This window comes from Pleurodeles waltl, chromosome 11 (genome assembly GCF_031143425.1).
Source record: "Pleurodeles waltl isolate 20211129_DDA chromosome 11, aPleWal1.hap1.20221129, whole genome shotgun sequence".
Lineage (NCBI taxonomy): Eukaryota > Metazoa > Chordata > Amphibia > Caudata > Salamandridae > Pleurodeles > Pleurodeles waltl.
The window spans coordinates 473,242,929-473,263,510 of NC_090450.1; the positions used below are offsets into that span (position 1 = coordinate 473,242,929).

Here is a 20,582-nt window from a genome sequence, read left to right on the forward strand (position 1 = left end):
TCCAAACAAACTAAGACAGATTATAAATATATTTCATACTGTGCATTTCCTCATCACCAAAAGTTATGTGTCGTTAAATGTTTGAAAGTTTATGAAGAGCCTACTTATGAAGTTTGTTGGGCACTCTAGAGTCAACTACTCATTTTACTGCAGAAACCTTTTGGCCTGGTTTCAGTAGCTACTCTAGCCAGATAGGTTAGATGGTTGTCGAAAGAAGCTGGTATAAATATTTCTATTTTTGGAGGGCTGTAAAGAAATGGCTCCCTGTTGCAGTTACCCCCCCACTTTTTGCCTGATACTGATGATGACATGACTGAGAAGTGTGCTGGGACCCTGCTAACCAGGCCCCAGCACCAGTGTTCTTTCACCTAAAATGTACCACTGTCTCCACAATTGGCACAACCCTGGCACCCAGGTAAGTCCCTTGTAACTGGTACCCCTGGTACCAAGGGCCCTGATGCCAGGGAAGGTCTCTAAGGGCTGCAGCATGTCTTATGCCACCCTAGGGACCCCTCACTCAGCACAGACACACTGCTTGCCAGCTTGTGTGTGCTGGTGGGGAGAAAATGACTAAGTCGACATGGCAGTCCCCTCAGGGTGCCATGCCAACCTCACACTGCCTGTGGCATAGGTAAGTCACCCCTCTAGCAGGCCTCACAGCCCTAAGGCAGGGTGCACTATACCACAGGTGAGGGCATAGGTGCATGAGCACTATGCCCCTACAGTGTCTAAGCAAAACCTTAGACATTGTAAGTGCAGGGTAGCCATAAGAGTATATGGCATGGGTGTCTGGCAATAACGAACTCCACAGCTCCATAATGGCTACACTGAATACTGGGAAGTTTAGTATCAAACTTCCCAGAATAATAAACCCACACTGATGCCAGTGTTGGATGTATTAAACAATGCACACAGAGGGCATCTTAGAGATGCCCCCTGTATTTTACCCAATTGTTCAGTGCAGGACTGACTGGTCTGTGCCAGCCTGCTGCTGAGAGACGAGTTTCTGACGCCATGCGGTGAGAGCCTTTGTGCTCTCTGAGGACAGAAACAAAGCCTGCTCTGGGTGGAGGTGCTTCACACCTCCCCCCTGCAGGAACTGTAACACCTAGCAGTGAGCTTCAAAGGCTCAAGCTTCGTGTTACAATGCCCCAGGGCACTCCTGCTGGTGGAGATGCCCGCCCCCTGGACACAGCCCCCACTTTTGGCGGCAAGTCCAGGAGAGATAATGAGAAAAACAAGAAGGAGTCACTGGCCAGTCAGGACCGCCCCTAAGGTGTCCTGAGCTGAGGTGACTCTGACTTTTAGAAATCCTCCATCTTGTAGAAGGAGGATTCCCCCAATAGGAATAGGGATGTGCCCCCCTTCCCTCAGGGAGGAGGCACAAAGAGGGTGTAGCCACCCTCAGGGCTAGTAGCCATTGGCTACTAACCCCCCAGACCTAAACACCCCCCTAAATTAAGTATTTAGGGGCTCCCCAGAACCAAGGAACTCAGATTCCTGCAACTTACAGAAGAAGAGGACTGCTGAGCTGAAAAACCCCTGCAGAAGAAGAAAGAAGACACCAACTGCTTTGGCCCCAGTCCTACCGGCCTGTCTCCTGCCTTCAGAAGAAAACTGCTCCAGCGACGCTTTCCCCAGGACCAGCGACCTCTGAATCCTCAGAGGACTGCCCTGCTTCCAAGAGACCAAGAAACTCCTGAGAACAGCGGCTCTGTTCAACAAAGACTGCAACTTTGTATTCAGAGGAGCAGATTTAAAGACCCCTGCAATCCCCGCAACAAGCGTGAGACTTGCAACACTGCACCCGGCGACCCCGACTCGACTGGTGGAGAAACAACACCTGAGGGAGGACCCTCCGGCGACTCCGAGACCGTGAGTAACCAAAGTTGTCCCCCCTGAGCCCCCACAGCGACGCCTGCAGAGGGAATCCCGAGGCTCCCCCTGACCGCGACTGCCTGACTCTGAAATCCCGACGCCTGGAAAAGACCCTGCACCCGCAGCCCCCAGGACCTGAAGGATCGGAACTCCAGTGCAGGAGTGACCCCCAGGAGGCCCTCTCCCTTGCCCAGGTGGTGGCTACCCGGAGGAGCCCCCCCCCCCTTGCCTGCCTGCACCGCTGAAGAGACCCCTTGGTCTCCCATTGAAACCTACAGAAAACCTGACGCTTGTTTGCACACTGCACCCAGCCGCCCCGCGCTGCTGAGGGTGTACTTTTTGTGTGGACTTGTGTCGTCCCCCCCCCCCCCGGTGCCCTACAAAACCCCCCTGGTCTGCCCTCCGAAGACGCGGGTACTTACCTGCTGGCAGACCGGAACCGGGGCACCCCCTTCTCTCCATTGAAGCCTATGCGTTTTGGGCACCACTTTGAACTCTGTACCTGACCGGCCCTGAGCTGCTGGTGTGGTGACTTTGGGGTTGCTCTGAACCCCCAACGGTGGGCTACCTTGGACCCCAATCTGAACCCCGTAGGTGGTTTACTTACCTGCAAGAACTAACATTACTTTACTTTACCTCCCCCAGGAACTGTGAAAATTGCACTAAGTGTCCACTTTTAAAACCGCTAAATGTGTTTTATGTAAAAAGTATATGTGCTATTGTAATTATTCAATGTTCCTAGAGTACTTACCTGAAATACCTTTCAAATGAGATATTACATGTAGAATTTGAACCTGTGGTTCTTAAAATAAACTAAGAAAATATATTTTTCTATAACAAAAACCTATTGGCTTGGAATTATCTCTGAGTGTGTGTTCCTCATTTATTGCCTGTGTGTATGTACAACAAATGCTTAACACTACTCCTTTGATAAGCCTACTGCTCGACCACACTACCACAAAATAGAGCATTAGTATTATCTCTTTTTGCCACTATCTTACCTCTAAGGGGAACCCTTGGACTCTGTGCATTCTATTCCTTACTTTGAAATAGTGCATACAGAGCCAACTTCCTACAAGGGCATTCAGGTGCTATGGCCCCCAAGGCCTTTTCTACAGGTTCTCGTTTGGAGTACATTATGGCAGCGGCAGACTAGTCTTCAGATTCTTTTTTCAAAGTGTTTTACATCAAACCTATTGTAGATGTAACATCAGTAATAGCTGATCAGCTTTGAACTACCATATTCCGAAGCCTCCAGTCCTGACATAGAATAAAACATTTTCTAGCTTTGCGTCAAGAATTTTCAATTCTATTAAGGACCCGGAGGCGAGGATTATCCCACCCATATTGGTTGTAAAGAAATTAAATTTCAAATATAATTGATATTTGTAGCATTTACTTTATAGACTATGTTGTTAATACCCTCCCATTGATCCATTGGTTGAAATGGTTATTACTGATATGTTTTGTCTATCCTAGGTGCAGTTAATAAGAGCACATGAGTTATGGAGTTTGGTGTTGAACTTCTTCAGTATTTGGAGCCCTGTTAGCTGAAGACGCTTAGAAAATTCGAGGAGTTGTATTGCTCGGTTGAAGATGCTATATATGTATGTGTATATATATATATATATGTGTATATGTATGTGTGTATATATATATATATATATATATATATATATATATGAATGACACACACACACATATATATATATATATATATATATATATATATATAGGGATGACATGATTGGACAGTGATATTGACTACTGGGATCTTGGGAAACGTAGTTTTCTGTGTTAAAGTGCTTTTATTGGCTGCTGTATTTTGGGGCAGTAAAGAGAGGGAAGCATAACCCTCGCCTCTTTGTCCTTAATAGAATTGAAAATTCTTCATGCAAAAGCTAGATTTTTTTTCTTATTGGTGTTAAAACCTGATTTGAGTGCGCTGTTAGCTACTCCAGGATGCTTTGCGAGCAGAGAGGTGGGGCGAGGAGAGAGGCAAGCGCGGTAGAATGAATTCCAAACACTGTGTGTCAATTCTGACCGTCTGGTGAGCCCCCTGCCACCATCCCTCCCTCCCAGCCTTTCCCACACCTGTTAGTTAGACCTCTTGGTCACCTGCTCCCCCACCTGCCCTTGCTCAACCAGCTGCAATGCTTGCATGCTGGAGGGTGGGGGGGAGCGAGGCAGGAGATTGAAGAACTTAGGGAGTAGAGGGTAGCAGTAGAGAAAGTGACGTGAATCAGCGCCAGTCAGTGGGGGCAGAGACCGAGGCATAAATATGAAAGCTGACCGGTGACAAAGCAAGGGAAGTGAACTGGTAAGTGATAGGCACTGGTGGTGTTCCCAACCTTTCTCCCTCCCACCTGCATCCTCCGCCCTCTTCTCCCCCGACGCCTACCCCATCCCCTCCTCAACAGAAGTTGCTGGCAGTAGGCCGGTGTAGCTTCTTAATGTGGGAGGAGGCCTCCCATTTGACCATTCATCCTCTGCCTGAAGAGGTGCAGAAGGGACTAAGAACTTTATACACCACACCACATCAGAAACAGACCACAGCACCCTAGAACAAGTCACAGCACCCTAATTTCTTGTACTTAATTTTGCAGTCTTTCCGCTGCTGTCCACCGTAGACTGTGAAAATCCTCCCAGCCGGAAAGACCCCTAAGATCAAGATCTTAGTCAGTTGATGGTGGTGTGCTGATCACTCTTGGCCTGCACAATTTAAAGGATGAAAAAGATCATGCAGCAAAGGATGTGCACAAGAAACTCATTGCTCCTAAAAGCATGTGCATTGAGGGACAAGGCAGTCCCTGGCAGTCGAAAACGGGGGCAATTGCCCTCTTACAAGTTCTGTAGCTCTCCACCATCTATAAGATTGCCCTCCAACCTGACCAAATTGACCATGGATAAGCAAACATTCCCTTGTGAGGAACTAAGAAAGTACTACAAGGCTAACAAGCATTGGCAAAGCCAGTAGGTCTCAGCAATAACTCTAGCTGTGATCTTATAGAGTTTGAAAACTCTGAGATGTTTGAAACAAGTACCGTACTCGCTACTCCGCTGTGCATCAGAATGGAGAAGGCAACTCATTCCTCAGAAGGACATGTCCCCCACCATCGTCCACACCGTGTATGCAAATTCAAACTGCCATCCCCTTCCACAACAGTTCTCTGTTCCTAAACAGTTATTTGTGAGATATGTAATTGCTAATTCCAACAAGCCGAGCAACAGCGGCCTTGTTGGTGGCAGCCCTGCAAGGCACATTGTTGGGGTGATGGGAGGGGGCAGTGCTGGAGGCTTGATGTCATGGCCAGCACAGAAGGAGTGAGCGGTGGCTGCAGCCCTGTATGCTATTTGTTTTTAATCAAAATCCCAGACTGTAAAGGTAATTGGAAATTAAGAACAGGGTGAACCTATTGACTACTAGTGCCTACACAAGCAATAGCAAGCAAATGTCTAGCCTTCAGGAGCATGGAATTTTTATTTCTATTTATTTGCAAACATATGCAATGAGCTTTAAAACCTAAAATAATAAAAAAGCAAAAAATACCACCATTTACATGTGTGCATGTTTGCAAAAAAAAAGAAAAAAGCAAAAACTGCAAAAAAAATGAAGAATGTGAAATGAAAGCATTATTTCAAGCAGAAACTGCCAAACCAGCTTCGCCTCTCATTTAGACACTTTTTAGGCAGATGTACATGCACAAAAGCCAATCACAGAAGCAGGCTGATCATTGACATTATGTTGTGGTGGGTGGAACAATTAATGAATGATTCTTGAACGAACCACGGCTATTTTCAAAACTACTTGGTTTGTACCTTGAATGTTTTTCCTTGTTAGTTCCCTGGTACGTTTCCCCTTCCAGTGGGATACCTGTAATGCATTTTCCCATGGTTGGTTTGCCTACATTGAACTCCAAGATAGGTGAGGTCCTGGTGTGTATGTCCCAGTTGGCTATTTTTAGGTTCACTCAACTGTTGGTGTGTCACCTAATGCATTTTCTTCTGCTGGGAGTTACTTGGCTTTAGTTGGCACTTCACAATTGGAGGGGTACCTAATAATTTCTGTGTTAGAGTTTACTTAGTGAGTAATCACTCTGGCAGTTAATCATGATGAGAGAGAACATTCTAGGCCTTAGCCCCAGGAAACCAAGAAAGAGTAGTCCAATGTTATGCGTTCAATATAAGAGGGCAAATCAGGCTAAGTGATATGTGCATACATTTCTGTTTTTTTAAATCTTCAAGACCAGTCACGTGACCATTTGCTCAGTACTGCTCTGTATTATGCAAACCAAAAACACAAAACTACTTTGACCCGTATCTGTGTCCGCTGTCTACTTTGTAACACTGCTTGACATCCGCAAATTGGTCTGCGTTTGCCATGAATTTGAGTCATTAATTTTTAGAATCACTGCCTAGTATTCTCCGGCGTACCAGACAAGACCACCATAAAATAGTATATTTTATTGCCTTATCAACCAGTAGATATACTTTAAGTATACTTTAATTATGGGTGAGGAACAGCGTAACTGAAACAGTAATTTGAAAACAAGGTTTTATTTGGTGATAAGGGCAAGAAAGCATGCGTGATAAGACAATGAAGCATCAAAGGGGATAACTGAGGAAAAACGTTCTGGTAGATGTGAAATAACTTAATGGACTGAAGCAAAGCAGAAGTTACATGAGAATGGAGGCGGGGTACATGAAATGTGCTCAGTGCACTCCTTGTAACAGCTTTCAAATGAGACAGTTGTGCAAAATATTGAACCAGAACAAGATCAGAAGGTACATAGATGAGACTATGGCAGGTTACAAAGAGAAGAGGCACTCATCACTACACTCCCTACAAAAGATACTACATAACACAAAGTCTGCGGATAGCAGGGGCATGTCTCCTTGCTCACAAAACCATAACGGGGAACTGGTTGCAAGGCTGAGCTCTATTCCTCTATCAGAATATGAAGAGTCACTAAGATGTACAGGAAGGCTGAGGGAGGGCAGGGGCCTCTGGTAAGAACGGCAAAGGCAGATGAGACCAGTCCCCTATGAAGATCGTGAGACATCCACGTGGGCTGTACGACTGAAGAAGGAAGCAAACATTAAAAACTGAACACAACACACATGGCGGTGATGAATGACGACGCCAACCTCGCGAGTCTACAGGAACTTGTGATGGTGTCACACAGAGTGCACTGGAATTGCAAGCCTGGCCATTCAAGCTACTAAAAAGAAATGGAAGTGAAAGGGTTGAACTGTGAGTCCAAGGAGGCACCTTTGCAGGATCAGGTGACTTTCCATCTGCTGAACACACTGAAGAGACAGACAAGTTGTGCGTTGCGATGCAAGGTGACGTAGCATGACAGGAAATGTTACTTTCCGTGATGGAGTACATGCCCTCCTAAGCCCAGTGCAATGCCCGGAGCCTGAGATCTCGACGCTACTGGCTCATTAATGTCTTTGATGGGGGTCTAGATGCTGTTCCTGCATGGTATTGTTTTTCTAAAACGTAATTGAAATCAGTTTTACTGCACAACCTTGACAGCCATAAAACTAATACTGCTGAATTAACAGCTTAGCAATTTTGAACCGCCAGCAGTTCATCTTCTCCCAATGGGCGCTCTAACGGCTTAGTGTGGCACAACCGGTCCCCAATTTAAAAAACTAGTCCAAAAACAATGCTAATAAAATAGCTGCTGTGTGTGTCAACAGTAGTTGGCCAGTGCTCTCAGGGAGGGCTAAACACCAGAAAAGGCATGACTTATGCATGCCCTTGACAAATGAGGAGAATGCAAATTGGAGCGACAATATTGCCAGCAAATGGGAAGCTAGGGGCCAGTTGTTAACCCTGAAGTAGATACAGCACGTCTGTTCGAGACAGTGCATACGCTGTTTGGGAAACTGGCCCTTGTTGCGCCAGTTTATTTGCCTGATATTGATGCTGACTTGACTGAACGTTTGATGGAATCCTGCTAACCAGGCCCCAGCACCAGTGTTCTTTCTCTAAAAATGTACCATTGTTTCTACAATTGGCACATCTCTGGTACACAGATAAGTCCCTTGTAAAAGGTACCAGTGGTACCAAGGGCCCTGTGACCAGGGAGGGTCCCCAAGGGCTTCAGAATGTGTTGTCACCCTAATGGACCCCTCACCAAGCACATGCACACTGCCTTTGCAGATTGTATGTGTTGGTGGGGAGAAAAAGGCAAAGTCGACATGGCATCCCCACCAGGGTGCCATGCCCACAAAACACTGCCTGTAGCATAGGTAAGTCTCTAGCAGGCCTTACAGCCCTATGTGGGGTGCACTATACCATAGGTGAGAGCATAGCTGCATGAGCAATATGCCCCTACAGCGTCTAAGTCCATTCTTAGGCATTGTAAGTGCAGTGTGGCTATATTACATATATGGTCTGGGAGTTTGACATTTCGAACTCCATAAAGGCATCACTGAATACTGGGAAGTTTGGTATCAAACTTCCCAGCACAATAAACCCACACTGATGCCAGTGTTGTATTTATTCTGAAAAGCACACAGAGGGCATCGTAGAGATGCCCACTGTAGTTTACTCAATCTTCCAGTGTAGGACAGACTGGTCTGTGCCAGCCTGCCACTAGCAGACACGTTTCTGACCCCATGGGTTTGAGGGCCTTTGTGCAGAAACAAAGCCTGCTATGGGTGGAGATGCTTCACACCTCCCCCTGCAGGAACTGTAACACCTGGCGGTGAGCCTCAAAGGCTCTGGGCTCATGTTACACTGCCTAGGGCACTCCAGCTCCTGGAGATGCCCACACCCCCCTAGACAAAGCCACACTTTTGGTGGCAAGTTTGGTGGGAAACTTATCAAAAAGTAACCACTTCAGCTGGAACCACCCCTAAGGTGTCCAGAGCTGAAGTGACCCCCTCCCTGCAGAATCCTCCATTTTGGTTTGGAGGACAGGGATCAGTTGGGTTGGGAATGTGCTCCTCTCCCCCAAGAGAGTGGGCACAGGGAGGGTGTAGTCACTCTCAGGGACAGTAGCCATTGGTTACTGCCCTCTGACCCCTGTATCATCCCTAAATCTTGTATTTAAGGGCTTCCCTGAACTCAGATCACCATATTCCTGGTGACCTGACAAGAAGGACTGCACAACTGAAACCCTAGCAGAGAAGAATGAAGACGACAACTGACTTGGCCTCAGCCATACCGGCCTGTCTCCTGCTTCAAAGACCCTGCACAAACCCAGCGACGCATCCAGCGGGACCAGCAACCTCTGCCAAGCTCCAGAGGACTGCCCTGCACCCAAAAGGACCAGGGACTCATGTGGACAGCAGCCCTGTCAAAAGAAGAAACAGCAACCAAGGACTCCAACCTTACTCCAAATGTGTGAGTCCTGACCACTGTGCACCCAATGCCAATGGCCGGGTCTAGGTGGCCCAACCAGCTAGAGAGGATCCCTAGGCGATTCTGAGCAAGTGCCCACCCTAGGTTGGCCTCTCCACGACTACGCCTGCAGAGGGAATCCTAAGGATCCCCCTTACCACGAAAGCTCCTGACGAAGATATCCGACACCTAAAGACACACTGCTCCCGCAGCCCCCAGCCCATGGAGAACCCGACCTCTGGTGCAGCAATCCTCAGCAGGAGGCCCTCCTCCCTGTCCAGCCTGTGGTTTGCCCCTAACATTATCTCCTTAAAACACTTACTGTGTTTCTGGATTCTTTGAGGCATAAACAATCTTATTGCAAATACCGAGGTGATTGAGGAAATTAACAAAAATGAAGAATACTTGCAAGAGACATAGCAGTTTGCTGAATCATGACAGGATCACTTTGAATTGTTCTCTTCAGCTTTGGTTCTTATACACAAATCTTTGGCGCTTGAGGCAACAGAACTAGCAAGTGGTCTTGGTGCTTACATCTTTGTTACATTATCCTCAGCAAACAAAATACAGCATAGGAAAGCGACATCAGTTGTCATCAGAAGGATTGATATAAACTCAAAACAAACAAAGAAAATACTTTCGACTGGAGATGTTTGAGAAGCTATTAAGATAACATCAAGAAGCCATGTGAGTGTTAGCAGGCGACTTCAATATTTAACTCTGAGAAACCGCAGAGCCTTTAATATGGCAGCAGGAGGAAACTATTGCATGGCGTATCCCAGAGATTTGCTTAGGGAAAGCCAAGGTGGGCAATGCAGCGGAAAAAAACACTTCCACTCTCAATCAGAAGGGTTACAGAACATTAAATGGCAAAAGTGACGCAGATCAACTTCCTGAATTACAGCCAGGTGAGCAACTTCCAAGTGCACCCCAGACTGATCTGCGACCATGCAACATCAACCTGCTCTCTCTCCATGATTGCTAGCAGGCAGCTACAAGTTAAAACAATTCACGATCAGGAGAGAGTATGTGGGCTTTAGAGAATTAAATGGTCTTCTCTATCTGTCCAAAGAACTGAGGAATTGAAGAAATCTCGAACATCAAGGTTAAGTGACAAGCTCACAGTTCTTCTTCGCAGATCTAGCTTCACAGAGCAATTACTCAACTTATTTTCACCAAAGGCATGCAATGCTGAAGACAGGCAATCAGTTAATCCAGTCCCTGATTTGAGAGCCCTTAAGAAAAAATTTAACACGCTTTTGAGAACGGTCCGCATCAGTAGTAACTATCCCTCACTAATAGCCGAGACACAGAAGGTAAGAAAGGCCTATAGAGTCAAGCTATGGGAAATTGTCTGACAAGATTAGGAAAAACAGTGAATTGAACCCTATGAAGCCTCAAACGAATAATTCCAACACATTTTGGAGACTGGTGTTGAAGCGTCCAAATGGAAAGAGCCCAAATGCAGCTCCTCGCATCTCAGCAACTAAGTGGGTGGAATATGTATCTAATGTGTACGCCACACTGGCAGAAAGTATGTGGAAGGAGCTGTTAACTGCCTCTAAGACTGGACATCATTGGGAAAATCCTGAAGAAGGGGAAGAAAATACCTTCAGTATAGATAATATAAGATCCAATTATTGCTTCATTTCACCTGCTCAGCATATTCGAAATAGCAATAGAAGATTGGGCTGCCTTATTAAGCCCTCTACTCAAGAACTGTATCGCAACAAATGACGTGCCTGATAGCTGAAGATGATCCATATTAACTCCCATACACAAAAAAGGTCAAACTAATCAACCAGCCAATTTAAGGTTGATTTCACTCCTTGCTGTCAAAAGCAAGTTCTTTGCCAAAGCCCTGAATGAAAATCTAGAAGAATGGACTATTTCAAGGGCATTAATTCCTATCACGCAATCAGGGTTTAGACGCTGTTGTGGCACGGAGGACAGTTTGGTTATCCTCTCTTCTGATTGAAGCTGCAACCAAAAAAGACGCCCCAGTGCTCTGTGCAGCATTTCGAGCAAGGCTGTGGCTGAAGCTTTACAACTGGGGCATTCCAGCAAATCTGTTGAAAGCTATGAGTTTATAGGTGAGGTGTACAAGTTAAAATTTCTGCCAGTAGAGTTACATCACAAAAGTTCTGTACTAACACCGGACTAAAGCAAGGGTGTATCCTGGTGTCCCTGTTATTTAATCTCTATCTAGCACCGTGGTACTCAAAGTACGGCCCGTGGGCCGCCAGCGGCCCCACAGACCTACCTTGGCGGCCCACGGACACGTCGGACAAACGCCATATGATAATGGCCGCCATACATAAACATAGAAGAGGGCCGCAGGAGCATGCGCAATAGTGGCTTCTTTGCGCATGCTCCGGCGGCCCTCCTCTATGTTTACGTACGGCGTCCATTATCTTATAGCGTTTCCATGACGTCTTCACATCTGCCCCTATAAGCCCTTCCCCTCCCCACCCCCGCTGTCACTTCAGTGTGGCCCTTGGCCGCAAACCATGTTGCAATTTCGGCCACCGAGAAAAAGTTTGTGAGTACCCATGATCTAGCATATATAAACAGTGCAGTAGTCAAATTGAGGGCTTTTCCACCCAAGCTTGCAGGCAATCACATCCATTGCTTGCTGTACACTCATGCTACAATTATATTAGGTCATACGGCAGTGGGCTTGCAACGATCCTTTGACATCTTCACACTATACTATAAAGAAGATAAGATATAAATTAATCTTAAAAAACCAAAAATCTATTTCTGTGGAACCAGAACAATCAACAAAGTGTGATTGTTTACGGATCAGGTAAAACTAGAGCAAGTATCGCATATGATGTCTCTGAGCATTCATTTCAATCACCGTGGCTCGCACCAAGCTCGGCTCTCAGTACTGAAAGAAATGTCAACATCTGTGATCATCGGCTTTCAAAAACTGTTAAACAATGAGAGGCCCGGATCTCACTTCCTGTTTGTCATATTATTGATGCCATGCTTATGAAAACATTGGCCTTCGCTTTGTTGATATTCAAGGAACATCTAGCTACTTGGCTGGATAAAGCTCAAACCTTTTGTTATAAACAGCTTTTTCAGCTGCCTGATGCCACTCCCTCCTCTCAATATGACTTGAATTTGGCCTCTGTAAGCAATCGATTATGGTCAAAGCAAGGTTTCTGGGATATTAAGTTAAGCTCAAGGCTACACCTTCTGGATCATTGAAGGAATTCTTAAGGTTAAGAGCTCACAATAAAATGTTCCAATGGGTGGCCTACCTTAAGGCTTCAGTAGATTTGTTGGGTATCCAGGGTATCTGACCAAACTCTGCTGCCAAAACTGTGTGCCAAAATCCTTGCTAAAAATGCAAAAAGGTAAATCTTGCAAGGACGATCACCAAGAGTTCGCATTGAAGGCACATGCAGATTTGTGTCTAGCTTTTTATTAAGACATTAGAAAGTCCACCTATCTATCCAGACCCTTGAGCTTAATCCATAAAAAGTTCTTCTAGGACTGAGATGTGGATTAATCCCCCTAAAAGCTTATAAATATGGGTGCCTCCCGCCATTGCGGACTGTGTGATTACAAACAAGAACCTCTTGCATGTTGTGTGCCTTTGCAATAGCCTTATGGTGTTACTGGCTAAAACGAGTATTTCACTACTTAGACATAAAGCAATGCAAAACGGCGGTAACGGCGTGCCTGAGTGGGATTAATGCGCAACTTTCAGGTAGGTTTTTGACGTTTCTTAGGGAAGCCTTTAAGATGATGAACATCAAGTTCTGTTTCCCAATAAAGATGTATTATTGCATCTCTTTTTCTCAATACCAGGTAAAGAAGTCTCTGTTGCCTGCTGTATAGTGCACTTTACTAACCGGTTTTAAGTCTTGCTGTCTGCCACTTATGTTTTTAGTACCAAATGAATTTGATCTGGGGACCACCCATAGCTAACTCGCAGGATTGTTTAGTGAACAAAGGAGAGCCATTGGCTCACTAATGAGCGATGTTCCTGGACTAAGATGCACATGTTACGTCTCTACATCTATTATCAGAGCCGTATTGACAGTTGTAGGGAGCTGGGTGTCTGATTGCAGCCCCCCCCCAACACACACACACTTTTTGCCTGATTTTTAGATGCAATTTTGACTGAAGTGCACTGGGTTCCTGCTAACACGGTCCCTAGTACCAGTGTTCTTTCCTCAAAACAAGACACCTGTCTCTTGATCCCCAAGTGACCAGGCCCTTCAGCACCTCTAGAAGTCTCTAGTAACTGGTACCTAGGGCATGGATACTGAAGAGGGTCCTCCTCAGAGCAGCAGCACAACTTGTGCCACTCTGAGGGACCTAGCAGCAACCTTATGAAGACTGCCATTGCAGGCTGTGTGACTAGGTGCTCCCAAAATTGAAAACACGGCAGGGCACACACTTGTGGCCATGTCCCGTAAAACACTGCTTGCAATATCTGTAAGTCATCACTACAGCAGGCCTTCAGCCCTAAGTCAGGGTACATTATCTTACAATTGAGGGCATATATGCTTGAGCAAATATGCCCATTCTATGTCTTTGTCGATTGTTAGATATAGCAAGTGTGCAGGGAAGACATTTTAAATACATGTATTGGACACTGATCAATAGGAGTTCCTCAGCTACATGATGGCTTCTCTGTACCTAGGGATGTTTAGTATCGAACATCTTATATTGATGAACCCTCACTGATTCCATTGATGGAGTTATTAATGCATACACCGAGAGGACATCTTAGAGAAAAACCTACCAACTGCTGTTGGGCCCACTGACCGGTTCTGGCCAGCCTGCCACCAACAGACAAGAATCTGAACTCCCAAAGTGAGAGCCTCCTCTCTCTCTCTCTCTCGAGAGAGAGAGAGGTCATAAACAAAAGCCTGTCCGGGCGGGGTGTTACACACCTCTTCCACAGGGTGACCTGCTTTCGATAGCAGGAGCTTTAAAGAATCCCACTGCCTTTGGTATGCAGATCTGGCCTTCCTCAGATGAAGATGCCAACCCCCTTTCCCCAGAACCCATGTGGCACCTGGAAAGGTAGGAAACTTAGCTCTGAAGGAGGTATGTCACACTTCCAGACCGGGAACACCCCTAGCGTGACTAGCCTGAAGTGGACACGACTTAGGAAGTTCTGCTGTCTTGCATGTGGGGGAGCTTTTGAACTCTGGACAGGGTGATGCCCACTTCCCCCAGGAAGTGGTCATCTAATGGGTGTAGTGCCCCCAAGGTTCAGTAGCCCATTGGCAACTACCCTTCACTCCCCTTAATGTCCACTGAGTATTCAGGGGACCCTCTGATACCAGAGCCTCAGATCTTCACTGGAAACCAAAGTGGACAGGAAGCCTGCTGAACCTGAGAACTGAGGAACACTACTGACTTGGCGCCAACCCTGCCAGCCTTCCTGCTGCATCCAACCCTTGAATAGCAACTGACCAGCCTTGCTGCTGCAGTCTCCAAGAAACTGGGACAGCTGCCAGTGCTTCACAAATCGCCAAGAAGAAGCCACTTGGAGAAGAGAAGCTTCTCCCCTTCATCTGCCGACATCCAAAAAAAGAACTGTGAGGACCTGGACCACCAAAAACAGACGCCGGACATCACCACTACACCTGAGCTGCCTAGCCTGAGCAGAAGTGGGCCAGTGATTTCAGTGTGGTCCCCATGCCCTCCAGAGATGAAGCCCACTTGAACTTCTGTTCTGTGGACTTCCCAACTGGGTCTGCAGCCTGAATCTGCAGACCTTCCCTTCACCCCAACTGCCTCTGGTCACGGAGACCTGACGGTCCAGTGCACTTCTGTACCCAGATGCTCCAGCCCGAGGAGAAGAGGGCTGTTGATTTGTCCGGACTGCCCCACAGTCCACGCCTGCAGCCTGTTTCCGTGGGCCCCCTGCACTGCGACCTCCTCCGGTGACAGTAAACCCGGCGGTCCAACCCACCTCTGCACCCGGATGTCCCGGACCGAGGAGAACAGGACCACTGGTGTCCCTATGTCCCCTAGCATTGCAAGAACTGAACCCCGTCGGTGGTTCTCCCAGAATGGACTCTTGGTCCACCTCTGCAGCAACTTTTAGACCAGATCGATCCCCATTGACTTACACAGGGCACCTGACACTGAACTGCACCACTGCATCCAGCCACCCCTGTGCCACCCGAGGTGACCTTTTGGTGTAGCCTTGGACCTTGCCCCATACTAACCCATTCCAGGAGATTGGTCCTGTAAGTCACTGTACTCTACCTTGCTTGGACTGTCTACAGTGTACCTCATTTTGGTCCACTATACAGTATAAAGAGCCAGCTTCCTACAACAGTTTAAGCACAATGCACTTTCAAATGGGCGTGTTGCGAATACCTTGACTAGACGGCTATTGCAGAATGGTAACATCATTTTAAGCGAAATGCACCTTACTTAGTTGGCCTCATCTGCCACTGAAGGTCGAGTTGACCGTCAGTAATTATTGAATGGGCTGATGTATGGCGGCTGAACCATTACATATTCAATGAAGTTGTCACTGTTTTGTTTGCAATGTAATTTTAAGAATTGCACAAACATTTAAAGCATAACGCACTCTGTCTAGCTGGAGCCAGTTGTTGATGAGCAGTGGCTGAGCCCTTATATATCGCACTAAGCTGTGAATGTTCCGTCTGCACTGTAATTGGAAGAATTGTGCAAACGTTCAAAACATAATGCAGTTTATCTAGCTGGATATAATTGTTGATGAATGTGGCGCTCGCCCCTCAGCAAGGAGTCTTGTATATGTCGATAAACAACAGTCATTGTATACGTCTCTAAGAATAGTATGATTGTTTGGATTTGACAAATGTGATTTTACAGCGTTTTGGCAATGGTGATGTTTTATATCTGCTTTTGTAAATTGTTATGGTTTTAAATAACTGGAAACAGTAACATGTTTACCTACTTATTCTGTAGATTGGTAAATCAAATATGGCAATTAAAGAGTAAAACCCATACCATGTAAATAGCTTTTTTACTACTAACGTTATAGCTCCTGTAACCAATTCTGAAGTTGATGAAACTGGGTTGGAAGTCTCGCCGAGTGGGCTGTAATGCACCTATAGAGTTAGCTGAGAAATTCCAACATCTGATAGTTTGCTCCTCCTAAAAAAAGAAAAATTAAGAGAGAAGTCACACTGGCAAGCATAGGATCAGCGAGGAGTAAGTGATGTCTGTGTAGTAGGTCAGGTCAGTGAGACACCGTCAGGTCATACCTGCACATATGTGATATCGAACATCAAGAGAGACAAGTGACACCGGAGTCTGCATAATTGTGGAAGTTACCAAAAGCCTGTTTTGTGAGAACATCCTGCAGCAGTAGCTGGCAGTCAGTTCTCTCATGTCTGCTGCAATCTTGACACCACCGATGATTCTTAGACCCTAAGACACTGCAGAAAATCTGTAAAAAAATAATAATAATAATAATAATAATGGTTGTGATCCACAAACAAAGAAACCGAACTTGTCATAAACATGTTGGCACTTTTCAGCCAACAGTCTGTTAAAGTCTGGCTCTGGCCGCTTCATTAAAACTTTCGTAGTGAGACAACAGCAGAAAACTCACATGAATACAAATACATTGTTGCATATTCATCTGAAAAACAAAATCATGTGGAATAAAATACAGTGATGATAAACTTGGTGGCGGACATGAGACAAACAAAGATTGTAAGTGCCTTAGTTGATTAGAATAAGTGCAAAACTGTTCAGATTCGTTTTTTCTGTGGACGGCGGTCTTTTTAAACTCCTTCTACCTTTTATATGGAGGGATCACTTTTTTGTGAAAGCTTAAGTCTGGAGAATTTTGACCTATTTCCAGTAAAGGGGACACTGTGGTAACAAGGATGGAAAGCACTATCAGGCAAGTACTCTGAGGTGTCGCCTATTAAAAGTGAAATCAAAAGTAATTTTAGCCTATTAAAAGGATTTGTTTGTTCTATATGTTTTTCTTAGATTAGATTTTGTTTAAATAAATGGTAATTAAATTGCAAAGAAGATATTAAACGTTGCTCTGCCTATGTCATTTGTTGCAGACACATATTACAAGGTAAAAAAACAGCAGTTGCTGGTTGACTGTATAATTATTCGTCATAATTCAGTTGTGTTTCTGATTTGATGCTAACCCTTCTCTGCTCTTCTCTTCTCTTACAAACTCAGAATGCTCTGCAGGCTTGGTGTATTGCTGAAGTCACTCCTACGACTTGTATTTGATTTGGCTACTGATTGCAGTCTCACCCCAGGACAGGTAAAATCAACTCTACTTGAAGAGGCTACAGACTGTCTTATGCTCCTCGACCGATGCTCACAGGGACAAGTAAAGGTAAGTGGAGAATAGTGAACAAAAAGAATGTTCATAAACCCAAAGAGCCACTTTTACCATCGTACAAACAGGCGTGGGTTGTAATTTTAGGGCCACGTGTACAAAATGTAGGGATTGATAGTTCCTAATTGCAATTCTTACAGAATTGTAATTGGGAAATCGCAATTCCTGATGTACGAAATTATACAAGACTTAAATAGTGATTCCCAGTGGGTCACAAATCAGCCTACCTCATGAATATTAATGTGGTAGGTCGCAGTTTGTGAGCCATTAGGAATTGCAGCCATCACAGCAGACCACAATGTCTGTGATTGCTTTTTCAATGAAACAATATCCTTGTATTGAAAAAATAAAATAAAAAAATACAGCAAGTTTTTCTTAATGGAAAGGGGATGCATAAAAAAAAAAAAAGTAACATTTCCGTTTTTTTCGAGGTAAAAAAAATTGTTTTCCTTAAAAACATTCATACATACTGTGATTCAGTATTTGGAAGAGAAGCCCTAAACATGTGTCTTCCAAACATTGAATTGCTAAACCAGAAAGTGAAACCGAATTGCAGTATGGTATATGTACGATATATGTTCATTAGAAATTGTTTTTTTTGTGGTCCCAGACAGGCGGATGTCGACCCCCAAAAAGTTTTGCACATATGCCCCTTTGCTCCCTTTATGGTTGATAAAGTTTCATCTCTTGGGAACATTTTATCGTCCTGTGCCTAAGATGCATTATTTAGTAATATTGTGCGCACTTACAAAAAGACAGACTCCAATATTATTTTTTTAAAGAACTCTAAATAAAACTGTAATGAGCCACCCAGTGTACACCATTACATTAAATAGCTTGTGTATTATGCATCAATAAAGACCTTTCTTAGGGCCCAGGCATGCTACAGATTTTTTTTATTGAAAACTTTTTGAGATACCAACAGACTTTTATCGTCTGTTGTACTTTTACGTTCACGTTTTCTAATGATGGAAGTTAGAATATGATTACAAACAGTTTGATCTTGAATAAAACTACATGTCCAAACACAAAGGAGACCAGAGAATCTTCACCACATCAAACCACCATGGAACAATACAACTCAGACTTTCACCTAAACAGACCTCCAACACATAAATCGTGATGCTGCCCAAAGAAAAGGGAGGATCATTTGCCATCATCGTCTTTTTACTACTATGTTTCTGACTTTTGTCTTGCTCTTGTTATATTAATTGAGCAGTGTAAAGCAGTGACAAAAATCACAGTTATGTGTATTTTGAGTGTAATTGTTAAAGTTTACATAATCACATTCTTGTGTCATTTCGTTTTACAGGTTCTGCTGGAAGGAATTTCCAACAACTGTACAGACCAACAAGTATTAAAATGTTTAGCAAAGGTGCAACAAGATATGATTTGAAATATCGCCTGTAAATCTAATTTATTCCACACTAGTAAATGTTATTTTTGTACATAAATCTAATTTGTCCTGGCGATTTTCTGTAAGTGAAATACCCGAAGGAAGAGTAATAACACATGGATGTTAATGTAGGGACATTATTACCTAATGGCAATAATTTCCTTCTGGTCTACTCTTTGCAAAGATTGGTCATCTCAGTCATCCATCTGCTTCATTTTCATAAGTGCACAGAAGAGATTTGGATTTCATATTTTCCAGGTTAATGCAATTATATATTCCCCAAGTAAAGTTCCGTTGCCACAAATGACCTGATATTATGTTGCACATATTGTTCGTCCTTTCCCCCTGTTATGAGCAAGACCAGCATATTTTTATTTTATTATTAAACGCTATGTGAAAAAAGAAGATGCAGAATTTGCAGTGAAATTTGAAGTGTGATATTTACTGTTACTAGCTAAGCGTGCAGGAAGAATAGGCAAGTATCAAGGGAAGCAGAATGCCTACAGCACACAACAATTCAAGCTTGAAGGAATGCAATCTCTGTTTACCTTTCTGCAGGAAAACAATTCCATTGGAGTGCGCTAGTTAGTGCCACTTGGCCCGAGGGTGATTTCCCATTTAGACTCATTTGGTTAACCTCTAGTGACAGGAGACCCAGGTCAGACAGATATAACCCCAAGCCCATATTCAGACCTTACTGTGAATATGGAGTTTTCTTAGATGTCATCAGTCAGTGATATTTTTAGTTGACTGGTACATTGCAGACGTAGCAGATAAAAAACAGACCCATTTTAAGTACAAGAATGCTGAAACTTGGAGCATTTAATTGGGTTAATGTAGTAATTAGCAGACCAGGTGTATTGAAATACAAAAAAAAGTGAGACTTGACTGAGGAAAGTCCGGTTTGAAAATTTGATATGTTGTAAGAAGGTAGTCTGATTGTGTATCAAGAGCACACTGCATTGTGTATTTGCCCTTCTGATCCTTCGTAGGTTGGAGTGATAGTGCTGGAAGAGAATTTTCAATATACTTATATCTGTACCTGGATACGCCTTCACTGGTTTCTCACTTCTCATTGAGATCATCAACTCCTAGAGACACACCTGCAGTGGACTGGTATCCATCTGGTCCCATCACTCTCCATTTTGATCCATTTTTTAAATGCACCTAGTATCTCTAGGGAAGATACTGTATACTCTAGGACAATTAAGACAACTCACCAGTGGGATTTTTTTCAGTGCTGACAAATATTGCCTCCACCTCATAATCTCCTGTAGAGAAGGCACACTACTGGGTACGTTGGTAAACGTTTATGGAAAATATTGCGTCTTTAAAGTACTATACATTTTGCTAGCATATTACAATACCTCAGTACTCCCAAATAACACCAAAAAGCAACGTTTCTTCTGTGTTATCCTAGTGAACCTATTCTACGTTGGCTGCAATATTGCCAGCAATCCTTTCTTTGCTTGATGCCCTCCTCACCTTGCAGGAGATTCTGGCAAATTCAGCTAGGAAATGAAATGTTCATTTCATGTTACCCCAACTCAGATTCTCTGTTATCTTCAAGTAACTGCATAATTGTGCACCATCAGCTC

General features: G+C 44.5%; 1 protein-coding gene across 1 annotated transcript in view; it reads left to right on the forward strand.

The window, feature by feature from the left end:
• Positions 1-19,042, forward strand: part of TTI2 (TELO2 interacting protein 2) — a 97,385-nt gene extending 78,343 nt beyond the window's left edge. Inside the window, exons 6-7 of the mRNA XM_069213814.1 lie at positions 17,423-17,585; positions 18,901-19,042. Of these exons, the coding sequence (XP_069069915.1) occupies positions 17,423-17,585; positions 18,901-18,984 (247 nt within the window). The 3' untranslated portion in view covers positions 18,985-19,042. The remainder of the gene's footprint in view (positions 1-17,422; positions 17,586-18,900) is intronic.
• The last annotated feature ends 1,540 nt before the right edge of the window (positions 19,043-20,582 follow it).